Raw genomic sequence first — 22524 nt, forward strand, 5'->3', positions numbered from 1 at the left:
AAACACAACACCACCGCTAACACTGGTGCCCACTGTGGCTGTGTGAGTGGGAACCCACGGGGTGTCAGACTGGGGACAGGCGTGGCAGTGGGCTGGTCCAGCCGCAGAGAGCGATGATGATCAGCATCAGGCTCCGTTGACTTGGAATCAGCTGAGGCCCTGAAATAGTCTGACAAAGGAGCCGAAGCCCAAATCTGTCACGCTGGTGATTAACCACATCTGCTGGTGCTGAGGACGGCTCCGGGCTGTGGGTGTGCCGCACCCCCACACAGGACGCGCTCCCGAGGATGCTCTGAGGTGAGTACCGTGTCTGCTCGTCTCTGTTCGGCCGTGGCGAACAAGGTAGCCTCGGTTCGATGTCTGGGCGTTGCAGGGTCCTCCCTGACGCGTGCATGAGTGGTGTCTGATCATTTCGCTGACTATGGCCCAGAGTGACACGATGTTTTGCCTACTGCTGTTTAGCGTGTTGTTGTCGGTCTCACGGTGCAGTGCCGAACACGCACACACACACACACACACACACAATACATGCATGTACGTGACAAAATAAGATGATACATTTAGCTCGTGCTCAGGATTTACTCCATAAAGCCTTGAGCATGTAGCGGTGTTGTGCAGATGGAGGCCTGATGCGTTCGGGATCTCATCTGTGCAGCTTGTGTCCTCAGCGGCGGCTCGTGCTGTGCCAGTGGCTCCACGGTGCTTCCTACGTGCACACGGACTAATCTCGCCCATTATCGTGCCACCGATGGCTGTTTGTGGTCGCACGCGGACTCCAGTCAGTTTGTGATCATATTATGAGCCGTTTAGATTGATTTGGAGACGTCGTCGTGCAGCGCCGTCCCCGCTGGCCTCTCCATTTTGCGGGTGGCCATTAGCGGATCATGGTGCTGATGTTGCAGCTCGTGTGAGTGTTGCTAGGCAGCCATGCTTAGTGCGGGCCTCTGTCCGTTGAGGGAATGGAGGATGCTGCAAAAGCAAACCCATAAAACGATGTTGTGCATTCATGTTGAAATATGAGCCTGTAAATGCTGTGCGTGCCGCTCTCATGACTGCATCTGATCGATAGAGCGCTTCTCCTCTTCCCCCACGTGACACAGGAGTGGCTTTTGGAGAGTTTTTGTTTATTTATTTTTAATCTCGGAGAGCACAATGTCAGACATTGAACCTGGAATGATCTCAGCCACAGTACTGAAGAAGTTACTGATGGTAAAGTCTGTTTTAATAGAAGGCAAGACAACTTTGTTTATATATGTTATACACAGAGTCCAGGTGCTGTGCTATAGGACAATAAGAACAACTGAGACAATATTAGAAGAAATTCAATGAAAAGCAGAAATCACACAGTTTCAAACAAATTTCAAGCAAAACGAGATTGAAAAAAGCTGAATAAAAGAGGGGCAGCACTATGTGAAATAAATAAAAAGGATAAAGCCATATACATACATTTAGCTTAAAACAATATCTGTTAAAGTAGTTAAATACTACAAATGAAATATAGAAAGTGTAAAAAAATATATATATATAGTTTAGTTAGAGTAATTAAATGTAATTTATAATAAAGTTTTCAATCTGGATTTAAAGTTGCATTTTTGCACTTTCTGTTACATTATGGATACTAATCCAATCTAGTACTGTAGTTATCTACCTTAATCCCTTAACTGCAAGTGACTCAGCACTAAAACTAAATTATTTTTCTATATTCATTCACTGTGGTTTTCTGAGCTTACTGAAAACATCCTGCTGCAGTTTATTACACTTCTTTAAACATGGATTAATGCATCTTCATTTTATGTGTGTTGGGTTTCTGCAGCGCACTGTATCAATCTTTGTTTACAGTTGATGTGAGTTTATATTGGGCTTGAATAGAACCAAGTTGCCCTGTATGTTATGGTATAAAGAGGCCATAATACTTTTAACTCAGTATGAAGTTTAGTGTGTATTTTTTGTTGCGTTGAGTTGTATCGGGCAGGTAGATAGATAGATAGATAGATCCTTTTGGAAAGTGATCACATGCTACACAGCAGTCATCAGACACTTAGAAAAAGGACAAACAGAAAATACATCATATTTGCTGCAGGCATTTGTCACTGCTTGTCAAGTATATTAGCTGGAGAGCTGTGTGTTACAATAAATGATGTTGTGTTTCAGTTATACTGAGTCAGAAGTAATAATGGCGGAATAACCGATCATTGGTAAACACAATGTGTTTCAGTGATTTAATAAATGAAATGCATGCTACCTTCAGCTCATACAATCAAACTAATCAATTAAAGATCGGGAAAAGTGTGTATATACTGACAAATGTTTGCATAATCTTATTCTGAAGCACTGTGGGCAAAGGTACTTATTGCTTAAAAAAAAACTAATCTCAAAACTGGTCAGGATCCGCCGACCGGCCGTTATGACTTAAACCTACTGAAAGCGAAGCCAAGGAAAATCAATCCAGAGTTACTTAGGTAATTACAAGTGTGTCTCCGTCTCTCCTGCCAGATGTCTGCCACAGTCCTCTTCGAACCACTGCAAGTGGTTAGATTTACAGCAGTCAATACAAACAGTGGCTTCAGGAAACTATCTGACCCACTGCTTTCTCCACAACTAATTGTGTTGTAGGTTTAATTTTAAATGGACGTAATTGCTTTTTTCTTTGTCCATCAATCTAAATTAAAAAATCTATTAATCAGTCGTTTATGGTAAAGTGGCAAGACTAATGCCACTTTGACTAAAAGGCAAATGACTGGCTGGTAAGTTTGCCAGACATTTGAAGGACTACGAGAGAAGGATGATCAGTCAGATTCATTCCAGTCTGAAAGAGCCCGCGCTCTGTCAGGAAAATCATACAAGCTGCTCACATCCAGGTGTATAAATGTAGAGACTTTGCCTGGAAGACTTGAAGCTGCGATGCAATCCAATCTCTTTTCATTTTGTCAGTTTGGATAATTAAGTATAGATAATGAGCAGAAGTGGCAATTATATGCATTTAGTTGAATCATACAACTCAAGGTGTCTAAACGGGTTCTGTGCATTTATTGTGTTTTGAAAGTTGATGACTTAGTTCACAGTGAAGCTTGATGTACATGTATATTTAACATTCAGGATTAAACTATTGCAGTAATACATTTGCTACATTCGATCATGTGTCCCGCTGAATGAGTCATTTTCATAGATGGCTTTATATGAAGCTTTTCAAAGTATTAAAGTATAGAAGTTTTCAGATTTTACTGTTGATTTCAAAGTAATTCAGAGGTACGAATGTCAGAAAATGAGCATGATCAGCCATCCCAGTGTGACCAAGGCTAAGAGGGAGCAGGGATGGAGGGCCAACAGCCAGATCTCCATGTCTCCCCTCAGTCATTAGGAGTCTCCCTGGAGAGCAGGCTTTCTGTCTGCTGCCTGTCAGCAGCTGGGCCCCCTCCACCCCCAGAGAGAGATAGAGGGAGAGAGAGACAGTAATATATAATGTGAACCAGCCTCCATTGTCAGAGGGAGAAAAAGACTCACTGCTGCCTAAAATAAGTGTTTAAATACATCCTTCTGAATGCATTTGAAGAATAATTCCAAATGTTATACACGCAAACAATTCAAAGAAACATCGTCCAATTTAAAGTAAGTAATGCAGATTCAATAGTTAGCTGTACAGAGCTCTCAGTATATTATCTGAGAGCTGTTTGGCTTGCTAACAACTTAATACTCATACTTTATGAGAGTGTTTGTTTGCTGAGCTCAGTTTATCCTTTAGAGCATCACTGATGTGTTTGGATAACTGATTTAATGTTTCAGTGCTTCTGAGTCCAGAAAGGCTGACGTTTACTTAATTAAGTAATTGCTTATGGAACCTGTGTCATTGTGGTGAGCATCTTAAGAAACACAACCTGAGATTTGAAGATGGGATTTAGAACACATATGATCAGGGATCCACAACTCGCTATGTTAACAGTGATGCAAGTAAGTAAAATATTGAGTCAGTAAGTCAGATGTGGCACAGAAGAGAGGGTGTGGTGTGTTTGGAACCTAATCTGCTCCCTGCAGCATCGTGTGTGTGTGTGTGTGTGTGTGTGTGTGTGTGTGTGTGTGTGTGTGTGTGTGTGTGTGTGTGTGTGTGTGTGTGTGTGTGTGTGTGTGTGTGTGTGTGTGTGTGTGTGTGTGTGTGTGTGTGTGTGTGTGTGTGTGTGTGTGAGTGCGCGCTGCTTCATTTGGGGAGTGGCCTGCTCTCTTTCGAAGATCCTTACGGTAACTCTTTACTCGTTCTCCAATTACCGAGTTGAATCACCAGCTAACTTCCTGTTGGTGGTTCTGATGTTGCTGTGTGCATGTGAGCTTTTACTGCTAATGCTGCATCCTCTGCAGCTTTGCTTTTTCATCGGCCAGTGCCCTGAGGGATCCAGCATCCTTACTGTGAGGGTATGGTTTATCATTTCAATGCTGCCATTTGAAAATGCAAGGGAATCGAGTAATAATGTGTTGTCTGATATAGTGTTTATTTTTGTACTAGCCAATAGGAATAGGATTTTTTTGCATGATACAAAAGGCTTGGCTTGGGATGGAATTTTACACAAGTGGGCATATTGATTGAACTGACAGTTGTTCTTTTATATCGGATGTTCTTTGAGTTTTAAACTTCCTCTGGGGTGATGACTCCCTCATCCAGGAAAATGTTCTCCTTCTTACTTCTCGTCTCTCACTTGCACCTGCACTTACAACTTCTTCAAACTTAATGTCATAGATTAGTTTTTTTTTTATCCTATTTTAAACCCATTCTTTTCTGTCTTTAGCATCATAACTAGATTTCATTGTTGTTGAACTTGAGCACCATTATTCTCATCCATTATATTATTCTAATAAATCACAATGTGTAATTTATGCGTCTTATAATGTTGTGATGTCCCTTTGAGATGATTTCCAGACTCTTCTCAAGCTGATTTTACTCTGTTCTAGACTCGCAGGGTTTGAAATTGACCCATCAGCATCTTGTTAAGTATACATTGAATTGAATTGCATGTGGGTGACTTGGATGATTCATAATCCAAACTTTTATTCAAATGCTGGCTTCAGTTCACTCACCTGCCATACTTGTTCTAGAGAGGTTATTCGGTGAAGTGGAGCCACTGTTGTCCCATGATGCTGTGAAGCGTGTCATTATAAGTAGAGAGTTTTGAAAGCATTCTCATAGTTGTGCCTTGTTTCTTTAATAAAAACACCAGATTAGTTGAAAACAGGTTTGGAAAAAGTGGATATTCAATGATCTGTGCTGGTCTGACGCCGGAACATCCAACGATTGGACATACAACACTACACCTACCTAAAATCACATACAGGGAAACCATGTTTAAGAAATATTTATCACCCACTAAGCGGAGATCAAGATGATTTGGTTTAACGTTTGGGGAGTGGTCATGATGTCCATCTTCCTGAAACTATACAGGAAATCTATGTATGACACTAATGAAGGTACTGTCAGCAGCTCTGTCCAAAACAGGGGGGACAAATCAATAATCATTAGACAGGTAACAAGTGGAGGAAGTTACTGATTCTGGAAATGTAAAGGTACATTTTGTCTTTTGTACAAGTTAAACAAACGACAAATGGAGGGATATAGTATTCTGCTCGGGATTTTGTTACCTCTGGACACAATGTTTCTCCTTGTTTCTAGTCTTTCTGCTGAGCTAAGCAAACCACTTCCTGGCTGTAGCTTCATATATAATGGACAGATATGAGAGTGGTATTGATCTTCTCATCCAACTCCTGGAAAGAAAGTGAAAGAGCTACTTTCCTTAATGTCAGCTGTAGTTTATCAGAAATTGCAGATTGTTAACAATGCTCAATTAAGTGCTGTTTTAAGTGTATAATTTTTCTCACTTCTTCACAGTTCTCCCTGCCCACACCTGGTTATAACACACCCTCTGCATAACAGTAGAAGATGAGTAAGTCCCCCAGTCCCAAGGGCACCCCGGTGCAGCTCAGCCCCAGCGATGGGGTCCCAGAGAGTCTCCAGTCGCCCCAGCATTCCACACCAGGCTCAGGACCTCAGCATAAGAAACGCGTCTCCAGCCTCCTGCAGAGTCCGGTGCGATCGCTGATTTATTGTCTATTTCTTTAACACTTTTTCTGTCTCTGTCTCCTCTCCCTCCTCCTTTCGAGATGTGATTATCTCCCATCAGAGTTAATCTGTTCTCAAATTCTATTTGACAAGCTCGGGCTGCGGTCAGTGCTGGACTCTATTATGAATGCCTGATTCTGAAACTGTGGAGACCATGAAGTGAAAGGCCCTATTGAGAGAGGCTGACTCATTAAATATGTTTACCCACCCTCACCTCTGTAGTGTAGGAGTGTTTATGAATCAGTGCATGTGTTCAAAGCCCTGTGAATTTTCATGATTATAGCATCTTTCAAATTATTCTAATGATGTGAGTTTTGTTTGTAGAAAATGAGATGATATTTTCCAAATATACGTAGAGAAGCTTTGATTGAATGTTATTATGCAACTGGAATTATTTGTGTTATCTGATGTATGTACACATTCCTGTATGTTAACACATTAACGTCTTTGTGTTTGTGGGTGTAGTCGTTCAGGGAGGAGTTGGATGTGCTGATCCAGGAACAGATGAAGAAGGGTGGCAGCTCATCCAACCTATGGGCACTGAGACAGCTCGCTGATTTCATGGCCTCACATGGCTCTCCAGCTGCTCTGCCAGTCTCCCCCTCCAGTATGTGAAACCTGTGACTAAACTCAATTTATCCCTGTACTTACACTCATTTTGTTCCTTTTTCTTCTAGCATGTCAAGCCTGGTGTTTTCATTACCCATATAGCAACTCTACTATCAATATTTTCATAAAAGATTTGTTTTTTTAAAGTAGAACCAATAATTACATTTTGATTATGTGTTTTCATACTTGTAGTCTGCAGCCCCAATCAATAACTCTCCTCAAGACATTGATTTGAGAAAGATTGAGTTTCCTATTCATACACTCTCAGTAGTTTAAAAATGCTATTATTAGCCCTGGGTTTCCAATATTTTTCCAGCGGGTTCATAAGTGTTGTATTGTAACACTGATTTTTTTCCTAAATACCCATATGTTCGTGCAGTGGCGGTTTTACACAGCTATTGTTGATTGTTTTATTGACATATTTATTGTGAGTTTGGTGCTTGCAGATGCTTCTGCTCTCGTCCTCAAATTGTTAACACTGGCTTGTCCATAATTTGGTTGTCTGCTGTTAGTCTTGGTATATGAATGTTATATCTACTGACAATAATATAAAAACTTTCATCGTCACAGTCACTGATTTTGTTTGGTTGGTCAGTAGTGATTTACTCCTGCCTGACAGAGGTTTAACTCATTGTTGTTTTTTATTTATTTATCAGGACCTGGTGGTATTTACCTAAGGTTAGAAACATTTCTAGGAGAAGTAGTGAATCCCCCTTTGGCAGGCAGTGCACAGGGGCAAGTTTAAGTATAACAAATTAACCTATTATATCTGTTTTCAAATTTGTGCAGTTGGTCTATTGTTGTTTCAGATCTACACAGGTTTGCTGAGTTCACAGGGTTTTATAATGTCACTTAATACCATCCACTAATAAAAATGGTAAATATGTAAGTTGCCTTGTCTTTACAGGGAGGTATCTTGAACATGGATGACTTATTGTAGGGGTTAAGGTTCCTTGTCATGGATACTCATAAATACTTACTAATACATACACTAAAAAACAATTTTGTCCGTTGGCCAATAAAAATTGGCTGATATGAGGCTTTCACAAACATGTCAGTATCAGTGTTTATGTTAAAGCCCCCAAAAATCCGTATCAGTTGGGCTTGAACACTGCACACATCAACTCAACAGTGATTGTAAAACATGTAAACTCAGAGCAGCAGGAAAAACAATGGCACAACAGATTTACATTATTCATGTATGTTGAAATGTGCACATTCAAAAGAATAAATCAACCACTCTCCTACCTGCCATTGTTGTCTGCAGACCATCATCCTCACTCCACTCTCTCTCTGTCTCTGTCTGGTTTTCTATCCGTCTCTCGCCACACAGACATGATGATGGTGACAGCCATCAATGACCTGCAGGGGTGGGAGCCAGGCAGCATGGTGAAGGGGGAGAGGCTGATGCGCTGCAAGCTGGCCAGCACCCATCGCCTGTTCGACCTCTACGGCTGGGCCCAGATCAGCTACACCTGTCTCACTGTTAGTGTTACTTTCTGCTCACATCACTATTCAAACATTATGTTGTTTATCCTCAACACATATTTATTAAAACAGATTATATAATCAGTAAGATGCAACTCAGAACATATGAAGAGTAGATACAGATTCAAGTGCAGCACCAGCATGCTTAGGAAGATGTCTGTTATCTGAGAGAAGATGATAGAAATCAATTTTTTTACATACATATCAGAATGGATTTCCCACAGTAGCATTATGTTTTGCAGTGTCACCATCTTCGGGCTTTACCTGTGTTGTTTTCCTCTCCGGCAGCTCCGTGTCAGTAAAGAACAGGAACACTTCCTGGTGCTTCCAGATGGCTTGGCATACAGTGAGGTGACTGGATCCAGTCTGGTGAGTGACCATCATCAGGATTAAGGTTACACACATGTGAAAACTTAATTCAGCCCTTAAATGTTATATATATATATATATATATATATATAATGCACATATATTATAAGCGTGTTTCATTATGTTATTAATTAGAAATACTGCAATTGTCTAGTTAGATTTAATGTTCTATCTTTGATATATAAATTGCTAAGTAAATTTAATTATATGTTTTCTTGCATTATTGATAATCTATCATTTGTTTCATTGAAATGGTTATTTGAGTCTAAGTCTAAGTCATATCTTCTTTACAATATATTGCTGAGACAGCATCAGGAAAACATTACAACAGAGGATATTTGCCATTTCTCTTGATAATTTACTTGACAGAGTATCGGGGTATCAAATAATCAAACGTCACGACACACTTTTTTAACTGTTTAGATGTAAAGAATTATTGGAATAGGTATTTTCTTAGTTAAATTGGTTTCAATGTTGCGTTGTTTAGCGGAGAATTGTCCTAATGAACGAAAAGTGAGGGAACCATTGTCCTGAAGTTTATCATTCAATTCATATATTTCAATTGTTTCTTTATTAAAAAGCCTTTGAGCATATTGTAAACTTTCTGTCGTGAAGTTCCATCCATAGTTTATCTTTTTGCAAAAAACTGGTTCCACAGCCTCATTAATTTGCTCATCAACCAGTAGTTTTCCTTTGAAACCAGTCAAATGAAATCCAAGAAATATGACACAGAACTAGGTCTGTGCAGTTTTAATATTTTTCATGTTAAAGAACGTATAATGACTTTGTTTCCCAAACATCAAAGATGGAGATTTCGGTGACATTGTCGTGTGCTTTCGCAGGTAAAAGTGAATATCCTGGGCGAGGTAGTGGAGAAGGGCAGCACCAACCTGGGCGTGGACCCAGAGAAGTTCAGCCTGCACCAGGCCATCTATTCAGCACGGCCAGATGTTCGCTGTCTTCTTCACATCCACACACCGGCCACAGCAGCGGTGAGTCACACCGAGCTGAAACCAAGAGAGACAGGCTGCCAGTAGTTCACAGCTCTGAAGCGATATCACACTGGTCATTTATAACGTAAACATAGATACAGTGTTACTGTGTAAAAGCTCTTACGATTCTAGTATCGTTCTGCTTGAGTCTGATAATATTTGACCAGAATGGATTTGCTTGGAAAATAGATTGTACCCTTAACAATCAGACTATATATGATTCTGTTTTATGATCTTTACATCCACAACTGACAAATAATTATTTTCAGGTTTCATCTATGAAGTGCGGCCTCCTGCCACTGTCCCATGAGGCCCTGCTGGTTGGTGACGTGGCCTACTATGACTACAACGGGGTCATGGAGGCGGAGCAGGACAGAGTGGAGCTCCAGAAGAGTTTGGGACCCACCTGTAAAGTGAGCAGAGAACAGGAAGCGGCACCAGTAATATGATACTTGTATTTCACAACCTCATTCAGCAGTTACTGCCCCTGTGCCTCCCACAAGGGATGTTTAAGCTTAAAGAAGTTAGAGGTCTAGACAAAAGACATAAGGTGATGTTTCCTCAGACTGGAATAATTATTGAGGCCAGTTTATTCTCATAATAACATGGATGTTTTGTGTGTCCCAGGTTCTGGTGCTAAGGAATCACGGCATAGTGGCTCTTGGGGAGTCAGTGGAGGAGGCCTTCTACACCATCTACCACATCCAGGCTGCCTGCCAGATCCAGGTCTAATGCATATGCACGCAAGCACGCATGCACACACACACACACACACACACACAAACACACACACATACACACACACATACACACACACACACGCACACACACACACACACACACACACACACACACACACACACACAAACAACCTATCCCACAGGAGACAAACTGCTGCCACTGCATTCCCGTAGGTGTCTGTAAGTGTGAGAAGGAGAATGAGTAATGTAAATGCTTCAGTGTTACACCTGGGCAGTTGTCCTTCTCTTGGTTCCCTCTCACTGTAGACAGCCAGCAGCTCTGCACTGCAGTATATTACACTACAGGGGTGTTGTGTGCCAAACAGACACTGCAGTAATTATACAGGACCAACAGTGGCCTGTAGAAGGGCAGAAATGTGACCGTACACTTATCATCATTGAGTAAAACAAGGAGAAGATATGCAACTTGTTCTAAATCTTTATTTTTAATTTTTTTCAGGTGTCAGCGTTGTGTTGTGCAGGTGGTGAACAGAACCTGATTTTGCTGGATCGGACCATCCATAAACCCAACTCAGCCGGCACTGTGGGCTGGGCTGGCTCCACCTTTGGGCCCCTGCACAAGAGCCGTGTTGGGGAGCATGAGTTTGAGGCCCTGATGAGAACTCTGGATAACCTGGTATGAAACCTTCTTCTAAACATCCTTTTTTATTCATTAGTAAGGTGTCAGTCATTTTATAATTTTCAACAGAAACACGAGAGGTTATACAGGTTCCTCTGGTCACATGTTCCAAAGATTGACATGAATCCGGTCATGATTAACCTGTATTTGTTTGGTATGTAATGTTATGGCTGGATTCAGATTACTTCTGTCCCCTCACAGTCTCTCAACCACTAACTAAGGATCACATGCACTGCTACAGCAATTCTGTTTGTTTTTTATTGCACTATGTATGCCATCGCATTTCAAACTATCTGACTTTAAAATTCGAAAGCTATGCATTTAAAATCTAATGCATAACATATTTCACAAGCTTCAATTTCAATATCTGCTTTGATCCAGTGTACTTCTGACATTTAGCATTTCAAATGAATGATGCACTTATTGCCTGATTCTTTTTTTTTATGTGTATACCAATGAAGGTGAGAAATTCAGAATTTAGAATTTTTTGACTGTATACTTCATATTTTTGAAACATAATACAACTTTTTATTTATTCATTGTTGTTATTATTATAACTCCTTTATGAAGAGTTCCTGTTTATTTAATTTCAAAACAACTTAAATACATTGAGCTCCTGTGTGTTATACAGAACTTTGACCAAATTGGTCAGCACATAGTTAAAAAAGGCATTTCCCTCACTCTACCATCAATCCTACTGTGATTGCAGGCATTTCCTGTAGCTGTTTCACAATAAAAGCATAAAAGCCTTGTGGTTGTGGATGGAAAGTGCCTTATGTTAAGGAGTGGCATCATATTATGTTCAGATTGCATCAGCAGTGACTCAACAGCATATTTATCTTTGATGCAGTCGTACTGTGCAATGAAAGGGCAGACAAAAGCTATATGTTTTATTATGTACTGTATTCAGAAGCTGGTGGAAGCTGACCTCAGTAAGAAAATATTGTTTCTTAAGCAGTAGCAGATGCCGCAGATATATTGTGCAATACACAGCTTGTTTAGGAAAAATAGAATAAATTGATGTAATGCTGTGCTGAGAGTTTGCTCGGGATATGCATGTCAGCACAGCACACCAAAGTGATCCAGTAAAGTGCATATGTTCTGTCCATCAGAGAGAGAGAGATGGATGATGTTTTCTACTGTGTCTCAACTCCTCCGTCTGTTTTCACAGGGCTACCGTACCGGCTACGCTTACCGTTTCCCCGTCCTGCTTGAGCGATCACGGATGCGTAGGGATGTGGAGGTGCCTGCGACTGCCACAGCCTATCACCAGTTTGATGACGATGGAGTCCACCCGGCTCTGAGGCAGAACCCTTTCACCCAGCGCCAGCAGCAGGAGAGGACCAGATGGCTCAACACTCCCAACACCTACCAAAAAGTCAACCAAGAGCAAGCTAGTCCTGGACACCAGCGCACCACTGTGAGGCCCATCACCAAAACCTCTCAAATCTAATTTTCTTTCCAAATTGACATGCCTTCTACTGAGATATTTGTATCCTTCTATTTTTCAGCTTTGTGTCTGTTACAAGTTAGGAAACCTCACCACTTATTCCCTTTGCCATTTTCCTGCTGTATTCTCATGGGCTCACTTGGACAATTTACTCGGGGGCTGGCCAGGAAATGTACAGAACTCAAACATTTGATTTGATCACATACTGCTCCTCAGGATGAATTCAGAATAATGTGGGGAGTTCAGTGCAGCTCTGAGAGCAGCTAAATAGTGAGGGATACGTGGACTTAATGTCGATATAATTAACAAAAAGATGAAGAAGCTGGAGGGGGTGGGTTCAAAACCAGGAATGAGAAGAATACAAGCTGCAGGAAGAGAAGCAAGAAAGGGTTGGAAGCTTGCTGAGGTCTGATGACTGCTACTCAGAGGAGGAAGACCAGTTTTGTAATTTTTGAAGTGCATTCTACTGAGAGTATTTCTGTATAGAAACTAAACCTCCTATTCAAATGGAGATCGGTGAAAATGAAGGAGCATTTGTTTTATTTCAGGGCAACTTAGACAAAAGAGTGACGAGTCCTACAGAGAGAAAGACAATGTGAGTTTGATTGGCCTACACCAGTGGGAGGAGTTTGGCTCTCCCTCTCTGTTGTCTCTCCTCCTCTGTCCCTCCCACCATCCTCTTTATCTCCCACCATCCTCTTTATCTCCCACCATCCTCTCTCTCTCCTCATCTCTGCAATGCAGGGGAAAGCCCCTGTGTCGAGAAGACCACTGCAGAGAGGAGCATGCCATCTGGTGGCCAAATATAATCCATAGGATAAATCTGCTTCACATCAACATACTTTAAGCACAGAAGTGTTTTTCCCCCCTTGTAACAGCCGTGATCCTCTACATATCTGATGTACTTAATCATAGACTCAAGGGCTAATTCATATTTAGGGTCGATTTTGAGATCTTGTTTTAACGTTGGTCTTCTCTCCCTCAGTGGTTGAAGGATGAGGTGACTCAAGCTGGCAGCACCTCCATCAAAATAGAGAACCCCAACCTGTTTGTGCCTCTGTTCACCAACCCTCAGGAGGTGATAGAGACACGAAACAAGGTAACTGTCCCTTGCTCACACAAATCTTATCTCTGCTTTGTGCGTTCTTTCATATAAATCCACAACGTCGCATGAAATGTTGCCCCCTTAGATTCGACAGCAGAACCGTCAGGACATGAAGACAGCAGGGCCACAGTCTCAAGTCCTTGCCAGTGTCATAACAGAGAACAGTCCTCCGGTAAACTGCAAATTCTCCCTGCTTGCCTCGTCTCTTTTCCCACTCCTGATCTGCAAAGTTAAAAGCTTTTGTGTTGCTGCTTGTCTTTTAGTCTCCGGTCAGCCCACTCAAAGTCCCACCAGAGCCAGAACCTCCCAACCCCTTCAACCAGCTGACGGACCAGGTACTGGACGAATACCGCAAGGAGGTGCAGAGGAAACAGGACGGAGGGACTGATGGTAAAGTCAATTCAATTCGACTTGCACCTGCTGAAATGACCAACTCACTCTGTATTAATCAATCAGCATAAACAGTACAATAATAACCCTGGTATAGACTGTAGTTATCTGTTTATTCCTATGTTGTGAACTACAGTTATTCTTACTATAGTGTCAGAAAAGTTAATAGATTTGGTTTAAACTTTAAAGTCACATGTCTTAAACTCTATATGGCCAGAGCATTTGAACATTATACGTGATAGTTAAACATATTTTTCCTCATGAGAACTGTTTGAATAGGCTGGTGCTCAATGTGTTACCCAGTTTTAAAACAGGAAAAATAAAAAGCTTTATATTTAGTTTACTTCAGTTGAAAGCCTCTGAGATCTCATTACCTTTTAGTTTTTATGACGCTGGCTGATTATTTCGGTTCAGGCTGTGAATTTTGTGGAACTATGGTGGGAATTGACAACTCTTTAGTACTGATAAGAATTATGACACGTCGGCTAGTCATCCCTTACCAACTATGATCTCAAATTAAGCTTTAAGCTTGCTTTTGTCAATCTCAAGGCTCACAGGAGTGTCCACATACTTTCGGTTATACAGAAAAACATTTTTATATGCCTTCCCTCACTTTGACCAGTAAGGCAGAGGGTAATGTCTTCTAACCACCTTAAAGGGGCTTTGTGTAACTTCTACAAATACAAATATATTAATTTCAATAACATTTTCAGACTTCTTTTAATTATCTGCTAATTTAGAATTTGAAATTAATATAAATAGTAATTTGTGCCATCTCTTACCCCTTTCTATTTTGTGTACTGTGGCAGTGCAAGGGAACTGAAATGTGTTTTGCTCATCCTAAGGATTTAATGTGTGAAATCTGTAATACTGTTTGAAGTAAAAGCCCTACACAGAGCTCCTTGAAGCAACCGCTATTTCACCTGTGACTCTTGTGCATAAAAAGTCTTCCCTTCTCTTTTGCCTAACAAATTTAACTTTGTGCACCGCTGAACCTTCACTGTCCCTCACTGTGTATGTGTGTGTATTTTTGCAAGTAGGGGAGGAGGTGGCAAATGACAAGGACTCTTCCCCTGCTACCTCCCCCACAAAGGGCCCTCCGCCCAGCCCCCCTCCTCTGACAGGTGAGGCTCGGCAGAGCTCTGATAACCGTCTGCCTTGCTCGCCTCGCTTACTGGCTATCTCACCAGCAGCCTGAGTTTCTGCCTCTCATGCTTTACACACTCACTGACCACCTTGTTACTCCACTTCATCAGTTAATACTGTCTGTTCGGTTTTCTCTGTTAATTCGGAGACAACTTGGCAGCAAAATGTTGTTTTTCTTTGTATAGTCATACAGACTGTTAAAATTCCCCTTGTAGATAAAGATAGGCTACTTTAGTTGTCTTTCCAATTTTGCAGCATTTTATTTAATAAGCAACAAAGTCAAAATAAAACATTTAGTTATTACTTAAAAAATTGTGACTCGCCTCAGATGGACCTAGTGACATATATATCAGATATCATCTGAAATATCATGGAGTGTAAGGATAAGTTGATTTGTGTGACAGATTTTTCTCACGGCATGCATAAAAATAACACAGGTGAAGACCAACACCTGAGCTATGCCTCAATTTAGGATGTTGCATCCTTCGGAGGATGAGGTCCTACAAAGGCCATGTAGACCTTGATCGCCGAACCGAAAGAAGACATGCAAACTCCACCTTTATCGTGAATGATCCACTTGTTGGAGCCGTCATTTCTCATGAATCAAAGGACACATTTGAAGGAGCCTTCGTAATGGGACGTTACCATGCTGCTGTGTTGCAATTGGTCTAAAATGTAACCTCGGAAGGATGGGGCCCCTGAATTGAAACACAGACTCATGAAATGGTATCCAGCCATTTCTAATGTTAATTTAATTACATCTCTGTGAGTCAAAATGTCTGGTACGAGTCAGTCTTTGTGGCTGTAACATCTGATTTACATTTTCCACATCTCAACCCTCTATTATTAAATCCATCTGTCTTTGGACCTACTGTATCGGTTGTTCTCTCTCCCTCTGTCTCTGTCTGTCCTTTTCTGTGTTACTCCACACTGATTCTTAGGGCACACTTCTGGTGCTTGTGTCTTGTCTCAGAGAAACCATATGACAACCCACGTCTCTTTACGCAAGCATGTTCATCTGCCACAACATGTCTAGCATGTGGCTTCTCAGCCCCCCCCCCCCCCCCCCCGGAAGCTTTCTCTCTGAAATCTGAAAAATCCTTTTGTCTTATTTCTTTCTACAATACTTTGAGCAGAGGAGGTGAAGACCGACTCTCCAGCCATACAGAACGGAGGCGAGGAGGAGAAGCAGACGACAGAAGAGTTGGAGAAAGGCATGAAGGCCCTCTCGACCAATGACACCTCCTCCACCCCTGCTGCTCCACCGGCCAAACCACAAGGTGGCACCCCTGAGGGTTCTCCCTGCAAGTCCCCTTCCAAGAAGAAGAAGAAGTTCAAGCCACCGTCTTTCCTGAAAAAAAGCAAGAAGCAGAAAGAGAAAGCAGAGACCTGAGGCATTTACACACGCAAGACCTCGGTGAAATACTACTGTGAAATGTTTCTCAGCGTGTGGCGTAGGAGTAGCAGATGGAGTCAACCACATCAGATCTGTTCCCTCAGTCACAGACACATTGTACTAGACTCACCCTCACATGCTTTTCTGTAAACTGTTACTAATTTGATCGATGTGGTTATTCATCTTAAACAGGTTAAGAACTGATGATTACTTTCACAAGACTATTTGACCAAGGTTGGATACAAGGCGACATTTTGACACACTATTACTTGACACACACATGCACACACACACACACACACACACACAAACACACACAAATTTTTTTACTCCTGTCTTAATGAGGACACTCATCAGTATGATACGTTCCCTTACCTCTTACCCTATCCTTAAACATCACGACTAAATGCCTAATCCTAACCTAATTCTAACCCTGAAAAAGTGAGGACTGGCCCAAATGTCCTCACTCACATAAGGTCTATACTTAAAAAGATCCTCAGAAGGATAAACGTACAAGTACACCTCACACACACACACACACACACACACACACACACACACACACACACACACACACACAGAGTCTGTGTTTTACTCCTATTTTGACCTGCTGTGCTATCGAACCATGACTTAACTTCATTGTATGTGAATTCAGACATGTTTGTTGTTTTTCACTCTGGGATCAGACTGTGGTCCTGTGCACTTACAGCTCATAATTTTTTTCTTTTCGTCTCCACACCTTTGGAAGACACGATGGAAGTTTAGTTATGAATTATGCACTCCTTATCCATGTATAGGCACTTGACACATGTATATTGACATGCTAGTATGTTGCATTTGTTCATTATCTTCTAGTCATACTTTGGTTCTAGATATCAGATATATGTTGCAGGTATGCTATGTGAGCACAGGTGCATTACATGTAGAAATATACTGATAGCTACTGATTGTGCTCTTCTGAATGCTGGTCTGTGTAAAAGGCTTTGTTACAGCAGGGTTGAACATGGCAAAAGAACACAGGGGAAAATATACTGGCTCGCAACAAAACACAAACAGCTATAAATGCCACTATTACCAAAAAAAGGATAAAGCTTAAAGAATCTGTTGCTTGTCAATGCAGTTTGAAAGACAGTTATAGAAGAAACTGAAGGTACTAAACATTCCACTTTCTTTCCTGGATTTCTTTTAAACGTATGTGTGCAAAATACTTCTTATCAGTAATTATTTTCTGTCTCAACAAGTAGCTGTTATCAAAATGCTGATGTGTGATGTTTGCCCATGGTTTTAATTTATTTAATATTAGAATGTATAGGTGAGTGTTGCAAGGTTACCATGTATCAGTCATTAAAGATCAAGTTTGATTTGAAACCAACTGGACGTGTAGTGTATGTTCTAATTTTTCTATGCCTAAATGTCTTGTTTTTGCTTCACTGTTGTTTCTGCCATAATTAATAAATTAAAGCTGCTCTTAAGGTCTCACAGTGACACAAATGAATGACTACACAAGATTCAAGATTTGTTATTGTCAAATGCACAACAATAACATTAAGCAGTCGCTGGCAGTGAAATGCTTGAGTCTCAGGACAAAGGACATAGTAATAGTATGTGAATTAATTTAAGAGCAGTACTTGCAGAAAAGAAATGCTGGTGTGTGAAACATGAGCAGGTTTTTTTGGCATATAAAATAATAATAATGGATCGTTATCCGCCTGTAATTTGAAGAGACCCGACCCAGAGCCGGTGAAACTGTACACTGGAAGTATCGCCTCCAGCTCGTTGGGGGCGCTGTAACGCAGAAAAGTCACCGGAAACTCGTCTACCAAACATGGAAGGCGCACTCGCTGAATAGGGGCGATTAGCGTTAACAAAATCTAAACGGACCACAATTAAAATATTTCGAACAAAACGGTTTGTCTTCGGTACATCCTCTTTATCAAAGGGACACATTTGAGCTGTTTGTAAAATGGGCAGGAGCCGGAGCCGCAGTCCTGCAAGACGAGGTAAGGAACTACAAGTAGCTAATCTAGCTAACGTTACACCGACGTACGAGGAGCTAGCTCTTGACGTTTTCACACAGGAACAAAGTCAATGCGTATCTGAGAATTTGTCAATTAACTAATATAATTTCTTAACCCAGTCTTTACACCATCAATTTCACAACTGTAAGGTATCTAAAGACGTTACTCAAAATCACATGACCCTATTACAGTGTAGGCCTTATGGAAAATTAGCTGCTAATCCAGCGGAAACATACGCACATATATATATATCGTCTTATTAAAAGAAACTGGCAAAGGCCATTATGTCACCACATTAGCAGTGTAAGTTAAAACGTGTAAAGGAAATCCTTTAAACTAAAAAAAGTATTTGTTTAGTTTTGGAACTTTTGAAGAGTTCTTTGGCCCCTGCAAATGTTATTCCAAGACTCTTTTAGGGCCAGAATCTAGGCTAACATCACAAATTATTGTAAATAAATCTTATTCGTACTACTAATCTTCTAATTATTATAATTTTGCCTCTTGGGTTATTCTGGCATCAAAGACCCTCGCAGTGTTTTGAGAAGAACCGACCGATGTGTGATTTTGGGGGCTGTTATTTGCCTTGCTATTTTAAGTTCATTATATGTTATTAACTATTTATAAAATTCAAATACAACCAAGTATATACAACATTAATGTTTTTACATGAAATGTAAACACAAAGCATTTTTTCCCCTGCAACGTTAATTCTGTAATATAAGATATATTTTTTTGACACAACAGAAAACAAAACAATAACAATATGTCCACTATAGGTTCAAGATTCAAACTTTGAGTGAAATATATCAGTATATTATACTTTTTTTCATATTTATAAAAAAATAGCTGGTCCGGGCCACATGTCACCACATTCTTTTAGCAATGGCTGCACAATATTTGTTCAGACTCACGTGACTCGTCTCTATACCTCCCTCTCTCTTGCTAGTGCGTAAACAGATACACATGCATATACACACACAGACAGAGTGACACCCTACAATCCTTTGTACTTTGTAAAATACTACATTACTTGGTTTTCATGAACAGAAACATTTGATCGTACAGAGCAGGGAGGTGAGATCTGATATGACGCATACAGGGCCACATTTTAATGCCAGGGGTTAATGCAGGCCCTTATAGCTGTCCACTTGTGATCACATCACAGAAACCACATGTTAATAATGTGTGAGGCCTATCTGTATGTGTATCATCAATAAGAATTACATCTGAACAATGTATTGCTAGCTTTAGAAAATATTCTTTCCAGATTCAGTCGGTCATCTAACTTTAATCCCAATGCCTTGTGATAGACATTTGAATTATATGACTGATGTAAGAAAATGATCATACCGCACTAACATAGGATTCATGTGCTTCCAGTGAAGTAGTTAAGTTATATAGTTAATTCAAAACTTAGAAAGAAAATATTTATACATCCTTAAGGTAGAGAAATAATTGTTGCAGGTTGTGGTTGACAATATGCCGTGATTACAGCTAAAATCTTAAGCTGTGGCATCATTTTAATAATTATCTTATTTCAACTTTCCAGCAGAGAGAAGACGTTCCCGGTCAACGTCACGGGACCGTGAACGAAGGCGAAGGGAGAGGGAACGCTCTCGTTCTCGAGATCGGGACAGAGAGAGGCGCAGAAGTCGTTCACGGTCTCCTCCCAGGAGGCGTTCAAGGTGAGTTTGTCCAAGTTCCAAATAGGTTTTATTTGTTTTATGTGGGCTTTCCTGTTAGGTTTATGGCATAAGTAATTGCATTGATTATTTACAAATGTCATTAAAACAATTTCTGGGGGAGATTGCCGTCTTCGATACAACTTTTAAGGTATTCTCTACGCTGAATCAGTCTTTCAAATTGTGTTATACATATTTAGGTTTCTTTTTACCATTTGTGGACAAGCACGTTTATCTGCAACCGGAAATGATTCAACCAAACCATGAATCGCTTCAGTTGCAGACACGTCTGCCCTCAGTAGTTGTGATAACTCGTCCTGCAGCCATCTGTGTGTTCCATCTGCAGGTCTCCTTCTCGACGTCATCATTCCGCCTCCCTCTCTCCTGCCAGCCAAAAAGAAAAAGATTCAAAGGAAAAGGCAGGGAAGTCCATTCAGATTTCAGGTATAATCAATATTATTATGACATACCATTTTCACACAAACTAAGCCTGAAATTTGGCTTTCTGCACATTTTCAACTTCAACATTTATGTTTTTAGAAAAGATTCAATGCAGGTTTTTTTTAAACAGAGGAAGACATGGAGGGGAAAACAGAGGAAGAAATTGAGATGATGAAACAGATGGGATTTGGTTCCTTCAATACAACTAAGGTGAGAATACAGAGGTGTCCTGTGTTAAGCAGCCACAAGGAGGTGCAGTGCAAGTTCATTGCATTCAGCTGAGATACAAATGTGTATGTTTCTGGCAGTCTGTTCAAAGTAACAGTTCATCCAGTGTGATATAAATTTCCACAAGCACAGCGTGAACATCAACTACAGTTGATAAACCAGCATCCTTTGTTTGTTTTGGAGGCTGTTGACTGTACATCCTATATTGAAATATAGAAGGGATTTCAAATTGTAAAATTGCTTATTGACAAGCCAGATCTCTTGGGCTGATATAACACTTATCAATAAAGTCACTTGCTTGCGACTCCTTCACTGTGAAATCCTCACTGCTGCTGAATCAGTAACTGGAAAGGTGTCCGGGTGAAGCATCTGCAGGTATATGAATCTGAGGGTAATACTGAGTTTAGCCATTGAGGACTAAAACATTTGTTCCTAGACAAATCGAAGTAGAGGTTCTGTCAGTGGCTACTCATAAGGATTATAAATTCATGTTGGATATTTTAAATATTCTCCTTGGTTTTATTATGTTTATTATATACTATAATAATCTTAAATTCTAATGAGCAAATCAGGCATTCATTGCATTGTATATTTTTTTTAACTAATTCAGCTCTAATTTGTAGTCTTGTGGTCCCTTTTGTATGTTTCCATTTTTGTAAGGCTCTTTTAAACGTTCCTAATAAATGAGTTTGATAAACATATTGTTTAGCAAAGCAACAGAAGAAGAGCAGAGACAGAATCCTGTAAATAATGTTATAACTAGCTGTGATGTGAGTTTTTTTTTAATGTAAAATGTGAGACACAGCACCTTTTTGTTTTTTTTTAACAGGGGAAGAAAACTGATGGATCAGTGAATGCATACGCCATCAATGTGTCCATGAAGAGAAAATACAGGTGCGTAAACAACAACCCCAAAAAAGGCTTTAACACTACAGAACTGTTTGTAGCTGTATTATTTATCAGCCCATACAGTTTGGACAGATTTCATAAGCCTTGGTTTTTCAATATAGTGATGTGTTAATTTTGTTTAATTATTTAACAACACATCACTATACGTTATTTTCTGCAGCCTGGTTGTTGTCAGGTGGCTGAATAAAACGTCACCTTTTTAGCCCTTCACAGCGAGCACTCTCTGCATCATCCACCATTACTGTAGCCAATCGCCTCAGCAGGTGTTTCCATGCAGGGATTCCGGCTCTCCCATTGGTGCTCGATGATGTAATCTGCAAGTGTTGCGAGGGTAACAATGATGTAATGTTTTCTTTGCATATTTTTTTAGGCAGTACATGAACAGAAAAGGTGGATTCAACAGACCACTGGACTTCATTGCTTGAAAGTATCAGACGCTCAGTGCGACACCGAAGAAGAAGCTTATCTCTGTCCTGCCCTCACAGTGGCTGAGATTGTGCTGTTACCTGTTGTTCATCACCTGTTTTGCGTGGTGCAACAATTCTATACACAGCTTTTTGCCAGTTAACGCGTATGTAAATAATAGTGCTGAGCTGAGTAGCTAAAGGACAAAATGTTCTGACCTTTATGTTGTTGAAGTGTTGTTTAACTTGAAATAAAAGCATTTTAAGGTGTTGACTGTAAAATGTGTGTGTGTTTGTGTATATAACAAATGCAAATTCAACACATTCACAAAGTCTAACGTTTCCAATACTAAAATGTTGGTTGGGTGTGTGTTTTTGTGCTGCATTAGTTAATCAGGTTGGGTGTTTTGTACAATTGTG

At 40.5% G+C, this 22524-nt stretch overlaps 2 protein-coding genes across 5 annotated transcripts; both read left to right on the top strand.

The window, feature by feature from the left end:
- Positions 1-63: 63 nt before the first annotated feature.
- add2 (adducin 2 (beta)) lies at positions 64-17907 on the top strand. Of its 4 annotated transcripts, none has more exons than XM_062384693.1 (15): positions 64-297; positions 5867-6064; positions 6563-6704; positions 8040-8191; positions 8483-8563; positions 9406-9555; positions 9825-9968; positions 10183-10281; positions 10756-10932; positions 12107-12355; positions 13371-13484; positions 13576-13662; positions 13754-13880; positions 14921-15004; positions 16163-17907. In XM_062384693.1, the coding sequence occupies exons 2-15, from the start codon at positions 5918-5920 to the stop codon at positions 16417-16419; spliced, it is 2010 nt and encodes a 669-aa protein (XP_062240677.1). In that variant the 5' UTR covers positions 64-297; positions 5867-5917; the 3' UTR covers positions 16420-17907. The 4 variants fall into 4 exon arrangements, with proteins under 4 accessions (XP_062240677.1, XP_062240681.1, XP_062240679.1 ...); XM_062384695.1 differs by lacking the exon at positions 64-297 and adding an exon at positions 4260-4401; XM_062384696.1 differs by lacking the exon at positions 64-297 and adding an exon at positions 4267-4395.
- Positions 17908-18219: 312 nt separating this feature from the next.
- On the top strand, positions 18220-22386 carry snrnp27 (small nuclear ribonucleoprotein 27 (U4/U6.U5)). The gene is made up of 6 exons (XM_062384699.1): positions 18220-18422; positions 19990-20125; positions 20469-20566; positions 20694-20773; positions 21621-21685; positions 22071-22386. The coding sequence occupies exons 1-6, from the start codon at positions 18386-18388 to the stop codon at positions 22123-22125; spliced, it is 471 nt and encodes a 156-aa protein (XP_062240683.1). The 5' UTR covers positions 18220-18385; the 3' UTR covers positions 22126-22386.
- The last annotated feature ends 138 nt before the right edge of the window (positions 22387-22524 follow it).

The sequence above is a fragment of the Platichthys flesus genome, chromosome 3, assembly GCF_949316205.1.
Source record: "Platichthys flesus chromosome 3, fPlaFle2.1, whole genome shotgun sequence".
NCBI classification, from domain to species: domain Eukaryota; kingdom Metazoa; phylum Chordata; class Actinopteri; order Pleuronectiformes; family Pleuronectidae; genus Platichthys; species Platichthys flesus.

Coding starts and splice junctions, on each gene's coding strand:
- snrnp27 (XM_062384699.1), top strand. CDS start 18,386: ATGGGCAGGAGCCGGAGCCGCAGTCCTGCAAGACGAG. Junction 20,567..20,693: donor GAAGTCCATTCAGATTTCAG/GTATAATCAATA, acceptor TTTTTTAAACAG/AGGAAGACATGGAGGGGAAA. Junction 21,686..22,070: donor TCCATGAAGAGAAAATACAG/GTGCGTAAACAA, acceptor ATATTTTTTTAG/GCAGTACATGAACAGAAAAG.
- add2 (XM_062384693.1), top strand. CDS start 5,918: ATGAGTAAGTCCCCCAGTCCCAAGGGCACCCCGGTGCAGCTCAGCCCC. Junction 13,663..13,753: donor TAACAGAGAACAGTCCTCCG/GTAAACTGCAAA, acceptor CTTGTCTTTTAG/TCTCCGGTCAGCCCACTCAA. Junction 15,005..16,162: donor CAGCCCCCCTCCTCTGACAG/GTGAGGCTCGGC, acceptor TACTTTGAGCAG/AGGAGGTGAAGACCGACTCT.